This window comes from Vidua macroura, chromosome 1, assembly GCF_024509145.1.
Source record: "Vidua macroura isolate BioBank_ID:100142 chromosome 1, ASM2450914v1, whole genome shotgun sequence".
In the NCBI taxonomy this organism is placed as follows: domain Eukaryota; kingdom Metazoa; phylum Chordata; class Aves; order Passeriformes; family Viduidae; genus Vidua; species Vidua macroura.
The window spans coordinates 124,869,969-124,888,332 of NC_071571.1; the positions used below are offsets into that span (position 1 = coordinate 124,869,969).

At 40.0% G+C, this 18,364-nt stretch overlaps 1 protein-coding gene and 1 long non-coding RNA gene across 2 annotated transcripts in view; one reads left to right on the plus strand and one right to left on the minus strand.

Annotated features, from left to right (window-relative positions):
* Positions 1-10,075, minus strand: IL7 (interleukin 7). Its single transcript, XM_054000055.1, has 5 exons — positions 10,052-10,075; positions 6,512-6,654; positions 3,940-4,026; positions 3,004-3,156; positions 1-1,082 (listed from the first exon to the last, which is right to left on the minus strand). The coding sequence occupies exons 1-5, from the start codon at positions 10,059-10,061 to the stop codon at positions 936-938; spliced, it is 540 nt and encodes a 179-aa protein (XP_053856030.1). The 5' UTR covers positions 10,062-10,075; the 3' UTR covers positions 1-935.
* The window catches only part of LOC128819750 (uncharacterized), a 19,271-nt gene continuing 10,693 nt past the window's right edge, over positions 9,787-18,364 (plus strand). Inside the window, exon 1 of the long non-coding RNA XR_008440738.1 lies at positions 9,787-9,994. This is a non-coding gene — a long non-coding RNA (uncharacterized LOC128819750). The remainder of the gene's footprint in view (positions 9,995-18,364) is intronic.

The window sequence follows — 18,364 nt, forward strand, 5'->3', positions numbered from 1 at the left end:
AAGAGTAGTAACTATAAAAATACTTCTATTTATTCAAAATAAAATATGAGCACTTTATTAGTTAAATGCCAATATATTATTCTCTGACAATATTCACATATTTTAAGTCATGTTTGCCTAACATCTTAAAACATGTTGCATAAAATAATTGCATATGAGAAATCACAATCTGAAGCTAAGGAATTTTAGCTCCTCCTGCAGCTGACTCTGGGTTGATCAAATGAATGAGTGTAGTGCTGTTTCCAGTCAACTAAACAACTTACATTCAGGCACCTTTTTCTTCTTCCACAGGATTCAGTCTTGCCTGTGCTTCAGCCAGCAGAAGCATGCTGCATCTCTCAAAAATCAGTACCCTTCCTAAGTTTTTCAAAAAGCTAACTTTTTCCCTCTTTTTCCAAACCCAAATCAGTTAGCAGAGCCATCAGACCCACACCAAAAACACTTCTGTGTCAGGAGAACATATCCAAGATAAGCTGCTGCTTTGGTAAATTGTTACTTTTGGTCCTTGGTGTGTTTTGCATAGACATAAAGAAACCAGCTACTTTTTCATACTCTTTCTTCACCTGCAGATTCCAAGATGTTTTTTAGAAATTCCAGTAGACATGCAAGTGGCTGCTTTCATATGACAGTATTATAAAGTTACTTGAAAAATCTTAAAATTCAGAGTAGTTTCCAGAGCACAAAGGTCGGACACAGACATTTGAAGAGTTCTTTGTTTCACATGCTGGTCTTCTAGTTCCACTTCTTGGACTTCTGCAGCTTGGTTCAGCCATTTCTGTTTCTGTCATTTCCAGGAACAAGGTACAGTAGCCTTCCATCAGAATTCTGGCATAAAGTGTTCATATAAGCGAGCAAGGTTACTTGAAGAATGCATATAAAATGCAGAGTTACCAAGTAATGCCACTTCAAAAGAAAAGAGCAGGATTCACCTGGAATCACCTGGAAATTAATTTTTCAAATTTATTCCAGCAGGATCGAAGGCTAGATATATTTTCTTTCAGTTCACAAACTTCTTGGTTACATTTCTTTTTGGACTGTTCACTTGTCTCTGTATCTTCTATTCTAAATACATGTGAGCAAACCTGAAACAGAACAGATTGTATTGTTATCTGAGAACTGCTTATTCTATTCCTTCTTTCTATAGCCATCTTTCAAAGCAAACCAATTGCCTTACATCTGAATACTGGAGAGATCCTGCCCATGGGACTGTGAGAATGTGGCTTTAACTCAGAGCAAATAAGGACACCTGAAACCAGTGTGTCCAACTAAGAACATGTACATCCTCCATCACTGATTAAAATTTATCCTCTGTTGTCTGAAGGACTGAGAAAAAGCCAATTAATTCTCAGGGTCTGGGTGTTGAGATGACCCCAAGATTGTAAAAGTCCTTGTTCTCCCAGCCTGAGCAGCCAAAGAAGGAGTCAGGATGCATAGGATCAGCTTCTCAAGGTTGTTTATTTTTCCTTATCTTTAACATTATTTCTCTGACCTGCTGAGCTCTGTCTAGTAGGTCGGCCATGGCTTTCTGTGTGCCGCCTCAGGCAGCGTTTACATTTTATAGTAGAAACTACATATACTATATTTACAATATTGTGCCAGTATCTATCATCTACGTTAGACGGTGTGTCTCAAACCAATAGAAAAGTGTCACCATCACAGCAAGACATGGAGGACAAGAAGAAGGAGAAGAAGGTCAGGACACCCAAATCCCTCCATCTTGTCCCCTTGAACCCCATTCTAAAAACCCCAAAATTCCATTCTTTTTCACCCTGTGTTAATTCAATTATCACACTACTCAAACACTTGTAGCTTGTAATTCCTCATACAAAGTTGGCAACTTTTTCCACAGGCTAAAATCGAAGCCACAGGTGTTTTTGACTTCATGCCAAGGTCTCCGAGCCCCCTGCCAGGGTCTTGAGACAGCCAGGCCAGCCAGAGGGATGTCCTGGACTCCTACAATTAATTTGTGAGCCAAACTTTGACTATATGTGTTGAGACTAGTAGAACAAGACAGACCAGTTCCAGGGGCTGTGCTCTAGTGTTCAAGATCTTAGCCAGACAAAACTACTGTGGTTCTTGTTCATATTCAATGACTGTTCATAATTTTTTGCTAAATTACTTTAATTGGTCTTTAAATAAAAGCAGGAATCCATAAGGTTAGGCAGGAGTTGCAAGGGTAACACTGACTTCTTTGTCTTGATTGGGATACCTTTAAAGTAAAGCAAATGTTGGATTCACTAGAGGTGACAAAGGAAAATATAGACACCAACATTGCTTTGAAGATCTCATCCCAGATTGTAAGTCTCTCCACTTCAAGGAGAAAAATAAAGAGCTAAATGAAGCCTTCAATCCATCTCTTTAAGCATTATATTTTTGGTGCCTATGTGGAGACTTTTTGATGTTGGTTAATATTTTTGTGTTCAATAGGTAACACTGAGCCACACTTAAAAGAACACTCTTCCTTTGCTACAGTAGTCAGTAGATCACTGTGCTACATTTAAGTGGCACCTCAAAAAGAAGATTCTGCCAAATACTAAAAAACCAAATATTATCATACCTAATTGTTCTTGAATTTGAGAGATTGTAGTTAAAAAAGACCAGAGAGAATCTCACCCTAATTGTTTGTGGAGACAAACCAAATTAAACATTATTCTTAGGGTTAGTGAGAAGTTAAAACTCTGACTACACTCCAGAGAAGTTTAAATGCCTTCTTTGCACAAATCTGGTCCTTGTTTCTCACTGGAGAATTAATTAAGTGAAATTCAATTCACTACTGAACCAGAGCAGGTATCTTCACCATAGGCTTCCAGATGATTTTCTTAAGTCTTTGCACTGGGTTACAAGATAAATGCTATACAGAGGAAACCTCCTCTGGCATAGAACATGTGCCATGTGCAAGATATTTGTATCTTTTAGAGGCAGATGTGATAATCTGTGTTGAAAAGCTCTAGAAAATAAGGCAAATATTTAAACTATTACACACTAAAGTTGAGTACAACTCACCTTTTCTTTTTTAGGTCTTTCACATTTACACTGTAGAACTTGTAATGTCCCACATGAGACGAATGCTGCTTTCTGTCTAAAGGCTTTGCTGATTCTCTGCTTATTAAAGAATCTGAGCATGTTGCACGCCATGCTCTGTAGTGATTCTATTTCCTGTCAAGAGAGCAAGGAGAAAATGTCCTGAAAAGTTTGTGCACGATTAATTATTTGTAATGTTGGTTTATCTTTTAAAAACCCCAAACCCTCCTTCAATTACTATTGGTTTCTTTTGCTTTCATAGTGCAAATGTTTTTCAATAAAACACATAACTAATCTGACTTACCTGCCATCTTTTCAAGATATTTAAAGCAGGATTTTTTAATAGTAATACTAGTAGCATAAGGATGTTAGGGAAAAATCACAACTGTAATCAAATCAATTGATGCAGTTAGGAAAACAAATTATTTATGCAGCCAGTCCTTTTATCAAGTCATGATAAAATCTGTAGCAACAATTGTGCTTTCTGGCATTTGAGATCTGCCCAAAATACTATTTTAAAGCTTTCAGGTCTGAAGTGAAAAGCTTAGAAAAGCTTAGTTAATATAACTCTCTGTAGAAAAATAAAATAAAATAAAAAAAAGAGATTGGGAAATTGTAATGTTTACTTCCATTGGCAAAAAGAAAAGTTTCTGTTTTGTTTAAAAAATATAGAAGAATCTTCATCGTAGGGAAAAAAACTCCACATTTCATTGACATGGAATTTCTTAACATTTAAATGTTTAAAATATCAATTTACTCAACATATCATATAATTCCAGATTAAAAAAATAAACCATCCTGAATACTGTAATTTTACTTTTAAAACAAAATACTACCCTATCATGCTATTTTATCCTGGACTGTACAAAGAACTCATTTGGGTTTGTATTCTCTACATTCTGAAAAGTTAAATTTTACCTCAGTATCATTGCAGAAAAATACTTTGATTTTTTCATATTTTTTATTCTTGCAGCACCTGTCACGATTCTCTGCAGACATATTTACCTGTAAAATATCATATATGTTTACACATGGAAGTGCTGTGTCAGTGTTCAGTCACCCTCACAGTAAAAAACTCTTTCCTGATGATCAGAAGGAACCTCATGTGTGCTGGTGTGTGCCCACTGCCCCGGTCCCTTCACTGGGCACTGCTGATAAGAGCCTGGCTCTGCACTCTTTGCCCACTCACTTGAGGTAATTCTACACATTGATGAAATCCCTCTGAGCCTTCTCTTCTCCAGGCTGAACAGCCCCAGCTCTCTCAGCCTTTCCTCATCAAAGAGATGCTCGAGTCCCTTCAGCATCTTAGGGGCCCTTTGCTGGACTCTCTTCAGTAGCTCCATATTTCTCTCATATTGGGGAACCCAGAAATGGACACAAATCTGTTCAATTTAAATCTTCAATATTCTATTGAATTGCTTTGTTCTTTGGAAATTCTGAGACATAAAGCAATGTTTAAATTTTACATTTGAATTGTAACATTGAATACATTGAATACAATGTTTGTCTCAATAAATAAATGTCTCAGCTCTAAACAGATGGTAGCACTCACTTTGTATATGTAATAACAGAAGATGGCCTAAGCAACATCACATGGTCTTCTGCCTGATTATAATATTTTATCAATACTTTATCCTCTCTTGTAGTTTTTTCTTCCACTTGTCATCAAGATGACAATGGAAGCCAAATCAACAGAAGCTCTGTCTTCTTCAGCCTGTATCCAGACATTCCAGTTAAGCCAAAGGGCTTTAAAAAAGTCAGCTCACAAAAGTATTGTTTTAGCTCTCTGCACTTAACCATGCGTATGAGCACATCAGACAGTTAATTCCTAATTTTTTTTCTGCAGAAATTGCCTATATTTCATAAGTTCACCCAAGATAAACAGAACTTTATCCAGAAAGTGTTTTCAAAGCCAAGAGTTTAGTCAGTCAAATGTTCAATGACAAAGGAAAAAACCGCAAAACAACAAAACCAAATTAAAAAACCCAAACCACCAACATCAGGAAGCTAATGCACATCTTTTCATGCACCACAACAGATATTGCTGCAGTTACACAGCACCAAAATTTGTAATGATACATATATATATATATAATCACCCTAGAAATTATATATCTGTCACTTCATTTGTAAACTGCCATGAAATATTTCCATCCTCTCTAGTTTCCTCAGATCACCTTTAGTATAATGGTCAGTAACCACATCTGAAGGCAGTTTATTGGCTGTGTCTAAACGAGCCTAAGGGAAATCCTGACCTCAGAAAAGGCATTACTGAAAATTTAATTATCTTACAGGGACCTAGTATATGACTCACTAACCTGCTCTGCAGCAAACCCATAGCTGCTCCAAACATCTGGCTGAGGAACTGAAACCTATTGACTTTGGCTCTGCAGTTGCAGGAAAGTGCCTACTGGGCAGTTGCTGCCACACAACACACATAATATTTGCTGTTAACTTATTGTGACAGTAGACTGGTTATAAATAGAAGACAAATTTCTCTTAAATGAGGAAAAGACAAGACAGAAAAAGTGAAGGAACTTGCACAGTAGTTGCTTGTGCATGTCTTCTAGGAAGTAAAAGCTTCAGAGCTCAGTATATTCCCATTAGTTTTCACAAACATTAATTCATGAAGGTTTTATTTATGTATTTATTTTGATAACTTTTAGTTTTCATACAGTCTGCTATAAAAACCACTAAGTCTTAAAATATCACAATAATATTTATTGCAACTAAAAAAGAAAAAAACTTCCAAAATGTATCTGGAATAATGGCATTGCTCCATTCCAATCCTTGGGGCACCAACTACATCAAGCTCCATCCTACAACAGGACAGTGGCAAGGCATTGCCCTGTCCAGGCCAGGACAGTCCCCCAGCCACCCTGACCCTGCATCTTGAGAGGGCTGGAAGGCAACTTATGGATCTCCACCAGCAAAGGCAGCATGATCTGTCTCCCAGAGGGTGTTACTCCTTTGTATCATTTTATCTTACAGGTCAGCTATCTCCTAACTGCTCACCAAGAGAGTTTGTTTGTGTTCTCTAGGGAATACTTGTCTTTGTCAGAAATATGACAATATGTACTCAATGGACAACATAAAACTTCAGTCAAGAACTCTAATTAGTAGAACAAATTACAGGTGTAATGCTTTCTTCTCTTGATAAAAGCATACAAACAGAAGTAGTCATGAAATTACTTTAGAAAAAAGTACTTTCTAATCAAATATATGATGTATGGCCAAATAGTACATGTGTCTAACTACATAATGCACAGGCACAAAAAACTGTATCACATGCAAATAGGCACTATCCACAGATTTCAGAGATTTTAAAGAGACTGAATTGTTGAACCCCTTCAAATAGAACCACCATTCCAGCATAATATGTGACTTTAAATTGGTCTTTTACCATGTTTTAACATTAGAGCTTTTATTATTAATTGTTAGCATCTAAAAATAATCAACATGTTTTGGAAGCCCAAGAGCTACTACCTACCAGCTCATTGATGTCGTGACTTAGTATATTCTCGTACTTCACACGGATTTCAGTTGTTTTATTTCCCATTGCACAACTAGATGCATTCACTGGAGACAGAACAAGGAGCAGTGGCAGAACTGGTAAGGTAGATCTAAAAAAGGCTGGATTGCAAGAAGGACAGTTAGGTACATGTTAGTTAATGTCACAGATTGTGGGCTGTATTAACAAATACATTCTGTAATCTGTTAAAGTAGTTTAAAAGGGATCTTTGTACAACCAAATGACTTGTGCCTTGCTAGAGGGAAGGATTCACCTCCAGATTAAGACACTCTTTGGTTGTCTGAACTCCCTCATACCCCAAGATGATTCAGCCAGTGTGGATAAGAGCCTACAACTATTGAGCTGACTTGGTGAGCACTTGGCTGAATTCATACTCAGGGTTCACTGCAAGCACTGAATTTTATTGGACCATAACCACATTAGACACATGTAGAGGAGTTTTTTAATCATATATGTTTAGACATTCAAGTATTTTAACCTGCAGCTGAATCTCATCTCAACTGCCCATTTTTCCTTTAATAACTTATACAAATCCCCCTGAACACACCTCTATAACAGAAGTGTGTTTAAACACATTTTCAGGCTGACCAAATGTACAAATCCATGCTACTGGCCATAACATGAGATGCAACACAACCTTCTCCGCAAGGTTTTTGCAATCTTTTTGAGCAAACTTCACTTCCCATCACTTTGTGTCCACTTTAGTGGACTGTCTTCCTTTGCTTTGACCCCTGGTCTTTTGTCTTTGCGTGACATCCAGGAAAACATGAGTTCTGTGAGGATGGGCAGAGAGAAAATACCAAAACGTCAAAAGAGCCTGAAGAGACTGACAGGAGGCTGCAGTTGACTCACCTGGTACTGGGAATAAAGGAGACCAAGTACATGATAATATGTGATTAGGAATAATTGGACTCTGGGTTATTGTTAGTCTGGCTAAGATAATGCTTAAATTGAAGGTTTTGGGAAAAAAAAGAAAAAACAAACCAACAAAAAAAAAACCAAAAACAAAAAAAACAAAGGTATAAATTTATGATGGAGGACTAGCAAAGATCACAGCAAGTTCTTGGAGGAGTATGCAGTGTTTCTGCCCATCTTCATCACTGAGTAAGAACAACAACTGCATACGGAACAGCTGTGGGATAGCAGCCAGGAAAGGAAGAGAGGATGCTGCTGCTTTCCTTCCTCTCTGGCAAGGATGGGCTGTTGGGTACAGCCAGTCCAGCACTCAAGAGATGGGCTCCTCTGGACCTGGGCATCACTAGTAAATCATGGCCTCAGAGGAATTTTGAACAACTAAGAAAACTGCAATAAAACTTGACCATAATTTGCATTGACCCACCTTTCTTCTGCAATGCAAGAACCACAGGCACACCACATGCTCACTGCCATTAAAAGAAACACAGTCCCTTACGGCCCATCCCAGCCAACTCCCACCACACACAGCAGACTGAATCCTCAAAGAAGAATGCATGCTTTTCCTGACTAGTGAAGCCTTCTCTTTCTGACAGATTGCATGTGAACATGTGGTTATGTACACCTCTGTCCTAGAAACAGGACTGGAAAAATTTTACCTGTACAATCTAAATCACAGAATTCTTGAGCAAGCTGCCTGACAAATTCTAATTGGAAATTTCATGGGTTGAAAACCAGATTTTCTGACCTTTTCATATGCTGATCAACCGAGATCTATTAATGTCTCAAGAAATCTAGCCTGATGAGCTAAGTGAATCTAAATGGATCCAACATGTAGTAAATTTAAGAACTCTGTAGGGTGACTCTATTATGATCTTCAAGCTCCAAGTGGACATACCTGACTTCCACAGAGCTTTATTTCTGTAAATCTCTATGCTAACTACATCTCTATTGAATGATATATCAGTTTGAAGGACAAAATCTAGTATTTTGAAAGACATTTACAAAAAAACATTCAAGAACTCAATTATAGGGCAATATTTTTCCAATCTCCCATTGCACCTCTTGATTCCAGTGCAAAAGATGAACTGCAATGCTTGTTCACCAATAGGGTAATACAAACATTTTGGATATGCTACTTCACAAACATACTTGAAAGGAGGAAAATAGCAATCCTCTAAATTAAAACAATCTGACTCCATCACTTTAAACTTGGCTTGTCCAGCCACAAGTAGAGATAAGAGATATTGTACAGATTGCCAATCTATTTTAAATGAGGAAATTACAGAATAAAAGTACGTCACATGTTACACACTCATGAAGTCCCTTGAGCCACTGAAGGATGGTGATCAAATTTTTTCAGATATTCCTAAACGAGTCCTCTGGAAAAAATATTAGACAAGTGTCATAAAAAGTTCTAGGAGATGTAGACTGAAAATTGAAAGGGATTTTCTTAAAGTTAGGTAACGTCAAAGGAATGGGAGTTTATGGCACTCCATAGGGCCAGCAATTCAAAAGAAAGAGAGCATTTCTGGTAATAACCCATCTTTCCAGTAAATTCCCAGAAACTCCTAAGTCAAATCTGGAAAGCCCCAAAAGTTCTCCCAGAAAAACCAGGAAGAGCTAGTATTCCAGTATTTCCACATATATTAAAAAGAAAAAAAAAAAAAAAAGAAAAAAGAAAAAAAAAAAAAAAAAAAACAAACACAAAAAAAAAAAAAACAACCACCCAAACCTCTTGGCTTTTTAACATTAAAACACCCTCCTGTGCATACAGCCCGAGGCACGTCCTCGGCGGCACCCAGCGGGATCCTTGCAGCACAACCAAAATTGGGCTGGGTGCCGCACAACCCACCCCAATCTCGGCAGACCGCTCCCTCTGCCCCCTTCCCCTCTCCTCATCCCGCAATTCCAGCGGGGAACGGGTCACTGCCATTCTTTTCCCTCCGTCCCGCTGGACCCGTGCGAAGGGGCGGGCGAGCGGGCGCTCCCGCCCGGGGGCGAGGCACCCCGGGCGCTGCGCGCACCTGCTGCGGGTGCACCCGCGGGCCAGCAGGTGCCCACGGGAGGCAGATGCCCGCGGTAAGCAGATGTCCACGGGAGGCAGGTGCCCACGGGAAGGCAGGTTCCCACGGGAAGGCAGGTTCCCACGGGAAGGTAGGTGCCCACGGGAAGCTGGGCGCCACGGGCAGTGGGAGCAGCGCGGACCGGCGCGGAGCAATGCCTCCCGCAGCTCCCCCGCCCCACGCTGTCCCGCTGCCTCTGCCATTCCCGAGCTGCCCTTCCCGGCAGCAGGCGTGATGGGAACCGGATTCTTTTACTTTCATTCTACGGGGAAAAGAGAAAAAAAAAGCAAAACTGGGAATTTCCCTGGCCCCCACCAAGGGTTTAAAAGGCACCGGGAAGCACCGCGCCGGCAGAGCAGGCGGGACGGCGGGGCCGACGGCTCGGAGACGGCGGAGCAGGTGAGGAGCCAGCGCGGCCGGGGGTGCGGAGCAGCGCGGCGGAGCCCAGCCAGCCCGGGAGCAGGTGAGGCGGGGCGCCTTCTGCGGAGCGGTGCGGTGCGGTGCGGGGCGCGCTCCTTACCATGGAACATGGTCCGTGCGGAGGCTGTCGGGGAGCTGCGCCGACGGGTCCGCGGTCATGGTGGTGGCGCCGCCTCGGCCATGACTCCGCAGCCCGCGGAGCGCCGCGCAGGGGCCGAGAGGGGCCGCGGCGGCCGGGCCGGGCTCAGCAGCCCCCCGGCGCCCGCCCGCCCCGGGGGGCCGCGGCGCTGTCCGAAGCGGCGGCGGGACGGCCGGGCTTTGCCTTTCCCATGGGGCTCCGCCGCCCGCGGGTACTTTCACTTTCTGCTCCGCCGCGGCGGTGCTGCCCGCGGGCCGGCGGCGGGCGCGGGCGGCTGCGCGGCCCCCGGGACGGGCGGCATCCCCGCTCCGCCGCGGCGGGGTCGGGAGCGCCTCGGGCCGGGCGGAGCGGCAGTGGCGGGGCCGGGCTGTGCCGGCGGGGGTTACATAGAGCCCCGGCTACACGCCCAGTGCCGTGTGTGCGGCCGGGGAGGGAAGGATGGGTCTTGGCACTACGCGTGGAAAGAACCGCTCATCCGCGGGGAGGATATCCTTACAAAGAAAAAAAAAAAAAAAAGAAAAAAAATCACTGCGTGTTGTGGAGTCGCTTTTTCAGAGGAGAGCTGCTTAGCTTGAACGCTGATGCGCTGCCCTTTCGCTCCGTCAGCTGCCCTGGGATAGGTTGTGGGAGGCGGGACTGCCAAGAAGGCTCTGTCTCCGGTCAAGGGTTACCCCAGGCGGTTGGCATGGGCTCAGAAGCAAAAGGTGGATGGTTTCTGCAGAGTTCGTTGTCTACACCCTTTCCCCCCACCACCTCCCTGTTCTCTTCCCCCACAAAATGATTTTGTGGAATCTGAAAGGATTAAAAAAGAATGGTGGATGGCTCATGAAGGTGTTTCAGCCTGGAAGACACCCAAATTCTGAAAGGCAAACCTGTAGAAAGGTGTGTTTTTCTTGATAAATTCAAAATGCAAAAATTTTCATGTGCAGTTCAAAAGGCTTGTAATAAAAACAGGCTATGAAATATCTTAGTAGTGTCCCCTTCACATCTCCTGCCCCAATACTTTCTGAGTTTTGAGTTCTACATCACTCTTCCTGCTCTCCGTGAGCACAAAGAGCTGATTCTATAACCCCTCTTTCTTCTCACAAGAGTGCTTTTCGAAGGGGAGATAGATATTGAGGTGTGAATATTAAGGAGCAAATATGTGGAATGTCCAGGATAGTTTCCTCCCATTCTCTTGAACTGAAATTGTGCTGCTTCCTTCCTGTGTGAGGAGGTCCTCAGTCCTCTTTATTGTCTGTGAATTAGATTCTGCTTTAGATTGGTTATACATTTCTCATTTCTTTTTCTTTGGAAAATAATTTAGTCAATTCTTCTTCAGAAGTATTCTGTCAAGATTCAAGAGAGAGGAAGTTTTCTACCCCTTCAGCTTTGAGCTGCTTGATTTTACTAATGATTACCCATGACTACAATTTGGACAAAGAACAGAGATCAGTATGAACACAGTTCCACACAAGGAGTGCCTGTACTTGCTTCTTCCTTAAATAAGTGCCAGGTTGGATGTGATGTATTGTTCAGTTCTTGAATTTGAACAAGGATTTTGCCTCTTTCATGACTAAACTATCTAGTTCTTATTGTGTCTTAAGTTTTCACTTTTTTGCTTGTTTTCATTTACTGTTTTCTTTCTTCTCTTCTGTCAAATATTGTCTGAAAACATCTCTGTGCTTTTCAATTTGCTGGCATGTGTGACTCAGAGAATGCCACAGGACTCTGCTTTTAGGGGGAGATTAGTACCTGGTGTAATGCAAGCATATTTGTAACTATCTGTTCTATGGTCTGGTACTTAGAGACTTGCACTTTCAAGAATGAAATGTTTTGAAAAAGCTGAACTATGAAGCTCCAGTCATGCAAAACTGTGTCACCAAAATCAACTTTCCTTCTCGGCAAGTAGTTCTTCCAATTTCTTACAATAGTACATGTGTGTTCACAAAATGAGATAGTTTATGCAGATTGTCAGGGTGCAAAACATAAAGGAGAAACTTCTTTAGCTTCTTTATTTATGTTATTTTTCTGGCTGAAACATCAGGAAAATTGATAATTGCTTCAATTTAATTTTTTTCTTCAAATAATGTAATTGATGGAAGAAATCAGTATTCCATTAATGCGTTAATGGAAACATGATGGAAAGGTGATGCTGGAATCTTTTGCAGGAGTTTTGCTTTTTTCTTCAGTAGTGGCAGGATTTAATTTTTTTTTTTTTTTTTTTTTTTTTTTTTTTTTAAGATGAAGTCTGGTAAATGTATGGGAAACTTTTTATTCAGTCAAAGTGACAAATAGATGGTGTGATCTATACTTTGCCCCATGTCATGTGTTTAGATCCTAGACAATCCCTCTTATGTGACCTCTACCCTGGACCATGGCATAAACTTATGATAAAGATGTTATTTGATGTATTTGTATGTTAAATATTCAAACTTTGTCTGTAACTTTTATGTTATTTTAAAAATATCTTGAATCACTATATGCATTTTGGTTTCAAAGTGTTTCTTTTAGTGATTTAGCAATATTTGGGTTTTTTTTTTTTTCTGAAAAGATTACCTGCCAAAAGATCAAATTCAAGTGTTCAGAAGAATTCTGTATTTTTTAAAAGGAAAACCAAACACCAATCAGTTGAAAAATTAAAAGAAGGAATTTAAGATCAATTATGTGAATATCCTCTTAACAACCCATTTTAATCAAGAAATCATGAAAAGAGTCCTGAACATATAAAAGTCTATCCCAGCTGAATCCTACCTTGTTTAAATGACTGGTATCACTTCACCTGTTTTGCATAACACAGTTGATGCTGTAATAGAGGCTTCTCCCTCTGGAGTGGATTTAAGCTGCAGCTTGTCTGGGACTGTGGGTAAAATCTTTGGTAGTAGAATAAAATTGAAATATTTCTGTAGAACTTCTCTGAGAAATTAGGTGTCCCACTTCACTTTCATACCTTTGACTGTTTTAATAGGAGATATATTAGCTTTATTATAATAGATAATTTTATTATAATTAGATAATTTGACTAAGTAAGATTCCAAATAAGCAGTCTCTGGAAAGATGTTGTCCAATGCAGGGCATTACTGCGTATGTGTGTCGTTTTCTCTTTAGCACTATTTTTGAAAATAACTTTTTAAACCATAAAAGAGGGTACTGCAAATTGTGTATCTAACAACTGAAAGGCACCAGTAATTTTAGCTGTTCGTGTATGAACGTATGTCATGTTCAATACATTTCCTGAGAACAGTTTCTCTAAACAAGTTTAAATTTAGAGATCCAACAATCTCCTGACATGGTCAAATTTATTCTTAGAGAAGCAGGCATTACATATTAACCTCCACCAGAATACTAATATTGCTACATGAGAACTACATGATTGCAAAGCATGTAATTTCTTGTTACAGTTCAGTTCTCCAAAGACTAAGTACTTCTGGGATTGTTGCTGTCTTTCTCCAGATGATGCTTGTCAGCTTGAAAAGCTCTTTTGATCATGACTTTAGATTTGACTTTAGGCTGCTTGAAAACTTACAGTACCATTAGTGAATTATGGTATTATTGAATAACTAGTTAAAAAGTTATAAATATTTTTATGTCATTTTGGAATAAAAAGTATGTGCTCCAGGAGTCACAAGCTGGTGGAACTCAGGAAAGTGTGACCACTGTTATGCTCTTATTTTTAAGAATAAATATGTCTGATAGTTTAATTTTTTGCAACTAACTGAGGGGGCGGGGGGAGAGAGAAAAAGAGACATATTGCCCCCTACTCCTTCCACTAAATAAATCTGAACCCATAAGAGAATCCCTACTTAGCTGGGATTCAGAGTTATGTTTACTGTGCACCCAAAACTCTCATTGATACTCAGATCTGGGAAATTCTAATCTTCTGCTGTATTTAGGCAAGACCAAGGGACCTAATATTACCATTGCACTAGAGCAGCCATTTTTATTAATTATTGTTGCTACTTTTTGTGTACAAATCATTTGTCCTGTCACTGAGGTGTCACTGAAAAAAAACATGAAGTGACTGATAAACAGGTTTTAGTGTGGAATTATATCTTATGTTCATTCAAATGTAGTGTATGGATCTCTTTCCTTTGGCGAGAATTAAATAAAAAAAATATTTCTGGAAAACCATTAAGATAAGATTTGTGGACATGTGGGAAGCTCACAGGAATGTTTTGTTATCAAGCTGCAGAATAGAAGTGGTAATTACTTCCTCTTCCTGTCTTGCTGTGCAGGAAGATGCCAATAAAGATCTTATCAAGAGCCATATGGCAAATAAGCGTATTTTGAGACACCACCACTAGGAAGGGAAGGTGTCCCAAGAGCAGCACTCCCAGTGTTGAGGAGATGGTGGCAATCGAGCTCCTCACTCCTGCCTGCTGGGACACTGCCCTGGAGCACGGTTCATGAATCAGGCTTTGCCCCAGCTTCCCCAGAATGGTGTCTGCTGGTGCCTGGGGTGTGTCCGAAACCCAGCTGGGACGGTGCCCCTGGGTCACATCATCGGCTGGTGCCAGCTCCAGCGGGACTGTCCTCCTCACCACGCGAGGTTTTGAGCTGATTCTTGTTTGTTTCATCACCTCAGGTGAGGCTGAAATATTCATTTGTCTCACATTCAAAAATTATGAAAATCCTGTTCCTGCTTTAGTGAAGCACAGAGGAAAGAAGGGTTGGGTGTTGGTTTCTGTCAACGTATATTCTTTTACTTTTCCTACTTTGACAGTAGGGATTTTAGGGAGGAGGGGAGGTCTGGTAACAGCAATAACCATTGCAGATATTAACCCATATTGAAATTATGACGATTTGATTGTGTTTTAGGGTAATGAAATTTCCTTTGGGTTTGGTGTTGTGCTTTGAAGAGTTTAGTTTCCAAAATTATAACAAAATATTTTCTTATTATTTGAGTGAACCCATGTGTCTTAGTGGTCTTTCCTTTTACAAGGTTATATATACAAGTACAAAAAAGCATTTCTTGAACTTCTTAATTTTCTCCTCTCCTTCATTGCCCATTATTTGTTTTGAGAAAATTTGTTTAGTAAGTTGATTTCAGGCAAACTGTCCCTGAAATAGTACCCAATTTCTTCCAGTTTTTAGCTTTTCCTTTTTTTTTTTTTCTTCTTTTAATATGCTTTTAAAATTTTTTTATGAGAGCTGGAATTCTTCCTCCTGATTTTAAAGGCAGCCAGAAAATCACCCTGAAAAGTGACAGCAACTTAATTGAAGCTACTGTGGTTGGCAGTAAAATTAAATATCTACAATTTTTAGAGCCAGAAGACTACCTGAGGAATGAGTGTTGGGTCTTAAATCTTGGAAACATAATACAGGTGCTAAAGGTTATTTTATCCTTGCTCTGGATTAATAAATGTCTGTGTTCAATTACAGTTCTGATGAAGGGTTTAGGTCTGTTCTTAAATTAATTAAAAGACATTTTTTCTCCATGTGAAAGAGGTGGGGGGGGGGGGCGTTGTTAGTTTTTCTTTGGTTTTTCTTGTAAAGTCCCTTCTCTAATTAAATGTTTATTTTAGGAAGAGATGTTCTGTGTCCTTCATACAAAACATAAAGCTGACTCCTTTCTCACAGTATGAAAATTTACTTAAGCATGATGAATTCTGTGAACTTCAGGAGTTTTTTATTTTGCTAATCATACCTTTCCAGCCTTGGTATGGTTTTACTTGCTCAACTTTTACTTGATTTAAATCCATCCAATTAAAAAACTTTATGAGATGTACTCTTTACTATCAAGAAACTGCATTTACTGCATGATGGTAAACTATCCTGAAGAGGAACCCTGTTCTTAAAAGTAATTTAATTAAAAAAAAAAAATCTATACAAATGGTTTGAATACAATACAATGGTTTTACATAGAGAACTCTTATTGTAAGTGTGGATTTTGTGAGCCTAATCCTGCAGCCTGTGCCTGCTTATCCCCAATTTAACATACCTAGCTTAGATGCTTATTTATAAGCAAAAGATTAATTTGCAGATTTGAAACTTGAACTTTGAAATTTCTCCTTTGAAGATTTGAATTACTTCTTACCTTTCTTTTGCTACTCCCTGGAGTTGCCCTGAAATAATTCCAAACACATCTCTGTCTTTGAAGATTACAAATTATGTTGTAGTAGTAGTGGAAACCATTACAAATGTACCTTTCTTCCTTGACTGTGCGATCTGTGTGTGGTTAGTGTGGGAGGGGGTGGTTAAGAAAGAGAAAAACTACAATTAAAATATGATCTATTACTGCAATTTGCCCAATAAGCATCACCTGGCAAATCAAAACAGTCCGTGCACGCTGAGACTTGAATTTCTTTTTTTAACAATGTATGCTTATATATTACAAGAAGATCTAGCCACAGTATTTCATAAGAACAGCGTGCAGGTACTGTGTTTTTTGTTTTATGTATCCATTTTAAAGGGCTGAATTTGAAACAGTGAATGGATATGTGTCTGCTTGTTCTGAGATGTTTGGGCCTTTTATTGCCTTTGGTTTGTGTTGTCTCCCTTAGCAGAGATAACACCACCACTAAAAAAATGACCTGAAATTATTCTAACCTACAGAAAATGGATCAAATAATTATGTAAGCTATGAAATGAAAGGGAAGAAAGGAGTGAGTGCCAGTAATATATAATTTTATATTCTTTTAAATTACATTCCCAAATTGTTCCCAAAATATTCAACAGTGACATTTTTCAGAATGATGATGAAGACTCAAGCTAAACACGACTGTTGAGACTCTCCATGCCTTGCATCCACAATTACTACTGTCTAATCAATCAGTCTTTAACAGGCTGTTGTGATTTCAGAAACATATTCTTGAATGTCCCACCTTGAATTGAAGATTTGGGTCTCTTTCAAGGTCTTAAAAAGGCATGTAATTATCAAGAAACAACACCAGTAGGAGATGCAGTTAATAAAGGTTGGTATAATAATAGTAAAGGCTTCCTGACTCTGCAGTTTTTAACTCCTTCCTCTCTACAAGTATTAAAGATATTTACTACAAGTATATACTATATAGAAGAAGAAGAAATATACTACAAGTATTAAAGAAATATGCTACATCTTAGTTCTTAGCCTTGGCTTATTTGTTAGAATTCTGGTCCATACAGTTTTGGAAGGAAAAATAACTGGCCAGTAATTCACAAGTTATTTCACAGAGTTCCATTTTGCCACGTGTTTTATTTGATGTGTTTTTATAGGGGCACTGAGAAGCTGTGGCCTTTTCTCTGTGTGTCACACCCAGCATTATCTGTTATCTTTCCTGACCCAGATGATACAATTTAGTGCCTTTTCTCTAAGATTAGGGCAGGGCTGTGAGCGAGGCAACTGAAGATGTGTTTAGCTAAGACTGTGTGACTGGGACATCTTAGGAGGTGAATGGGGGTTTCAGCAGGGAGTTATGACTGTCTTTGGGAATGCTAGTCCACCACTGGTGACCTGAGCCCCTAGGTCAGGACGGCTCGTGGTGGAATTGTCGTATCTTCCACAGAGGCAGAGCCTTGCAGATATTGTGACATCATACACACTGCCTTGAGCCGCTTCTGAAGAACACCCTGGCGAGAGATCCCTGTGCCACAGTGTTTGCACATTTGTGTTGTGATCCCTTAAGGGACTTCTAGTACAGCAAATGCAGCCTCACTTGGGGCACTCCTGGGAAAAATACCAGTCTCAAATCCATGGGACATTCTTCTTGCACTTATCTTGCCCCAACTTAATATTCTTGTGTCATGCTCTGTTTATAAGGGACTTTTTTGAATGCAAATACTTTACCCGGTGGTGGTCCTAACACAGCTTGTGAACCTGGACAAGAGTCCTCCCCAGTGCCAATTGGTGAATATACTAGAACCTTTGTTTCCATGGGTTTGGACTGAGGGTTCAGGAGATGTAAGGACTGCTTCCACTAGCTGCCGATCCTGGGACAAGCTCAAATTGCTATCCCCTCCATTTCCCTGGCATGTAAACCTTTCCTCAGTGAGAATCAGAGCTCACTGTTACTCTTTGGCAGGTAGAAGAATGGGAACTTCCTTGGTTTGTGTGCTTTTAGGAAAAGAGTTTCTATGTGAGTCTAGGAGACAGATGCAAAGAAAGTACCAAATTTTCTGACTCTTGTAAACGAATAAAAGAAACCTTTACTGTTGTACAAACTTTGGCTTGTTGTACAAAACTTGGAGACGGTAAATAGAGAATGGACCCAGAAGAAGTTGCACACAGGGTCTCAGTATGGAGATAGCAAGGCCAGGTCAGCTGAGGCATTGACCAAGCTCCTCTAGTGGAAGGTGTCCCTGCCCACAGCAGGGAGG

Coding starts and splice junctions, on each gene's coding strand:
- IL7 (XM_054000055.1), bottom strand. Junction 4,027..6,511: donor GTCACGACATCAATGAGCTG/GTAGGTAGTAGC, acceptor GATATTTTACAG/GTAAATATGTCTGCAGAGAA. Junction 3,157..3,939: donor TTTTCTGCAATGATACTGAG/GTAAAATTTAAC, acceptor CTCTCTTGACAG/GAAATAGAATCACTACAGAG.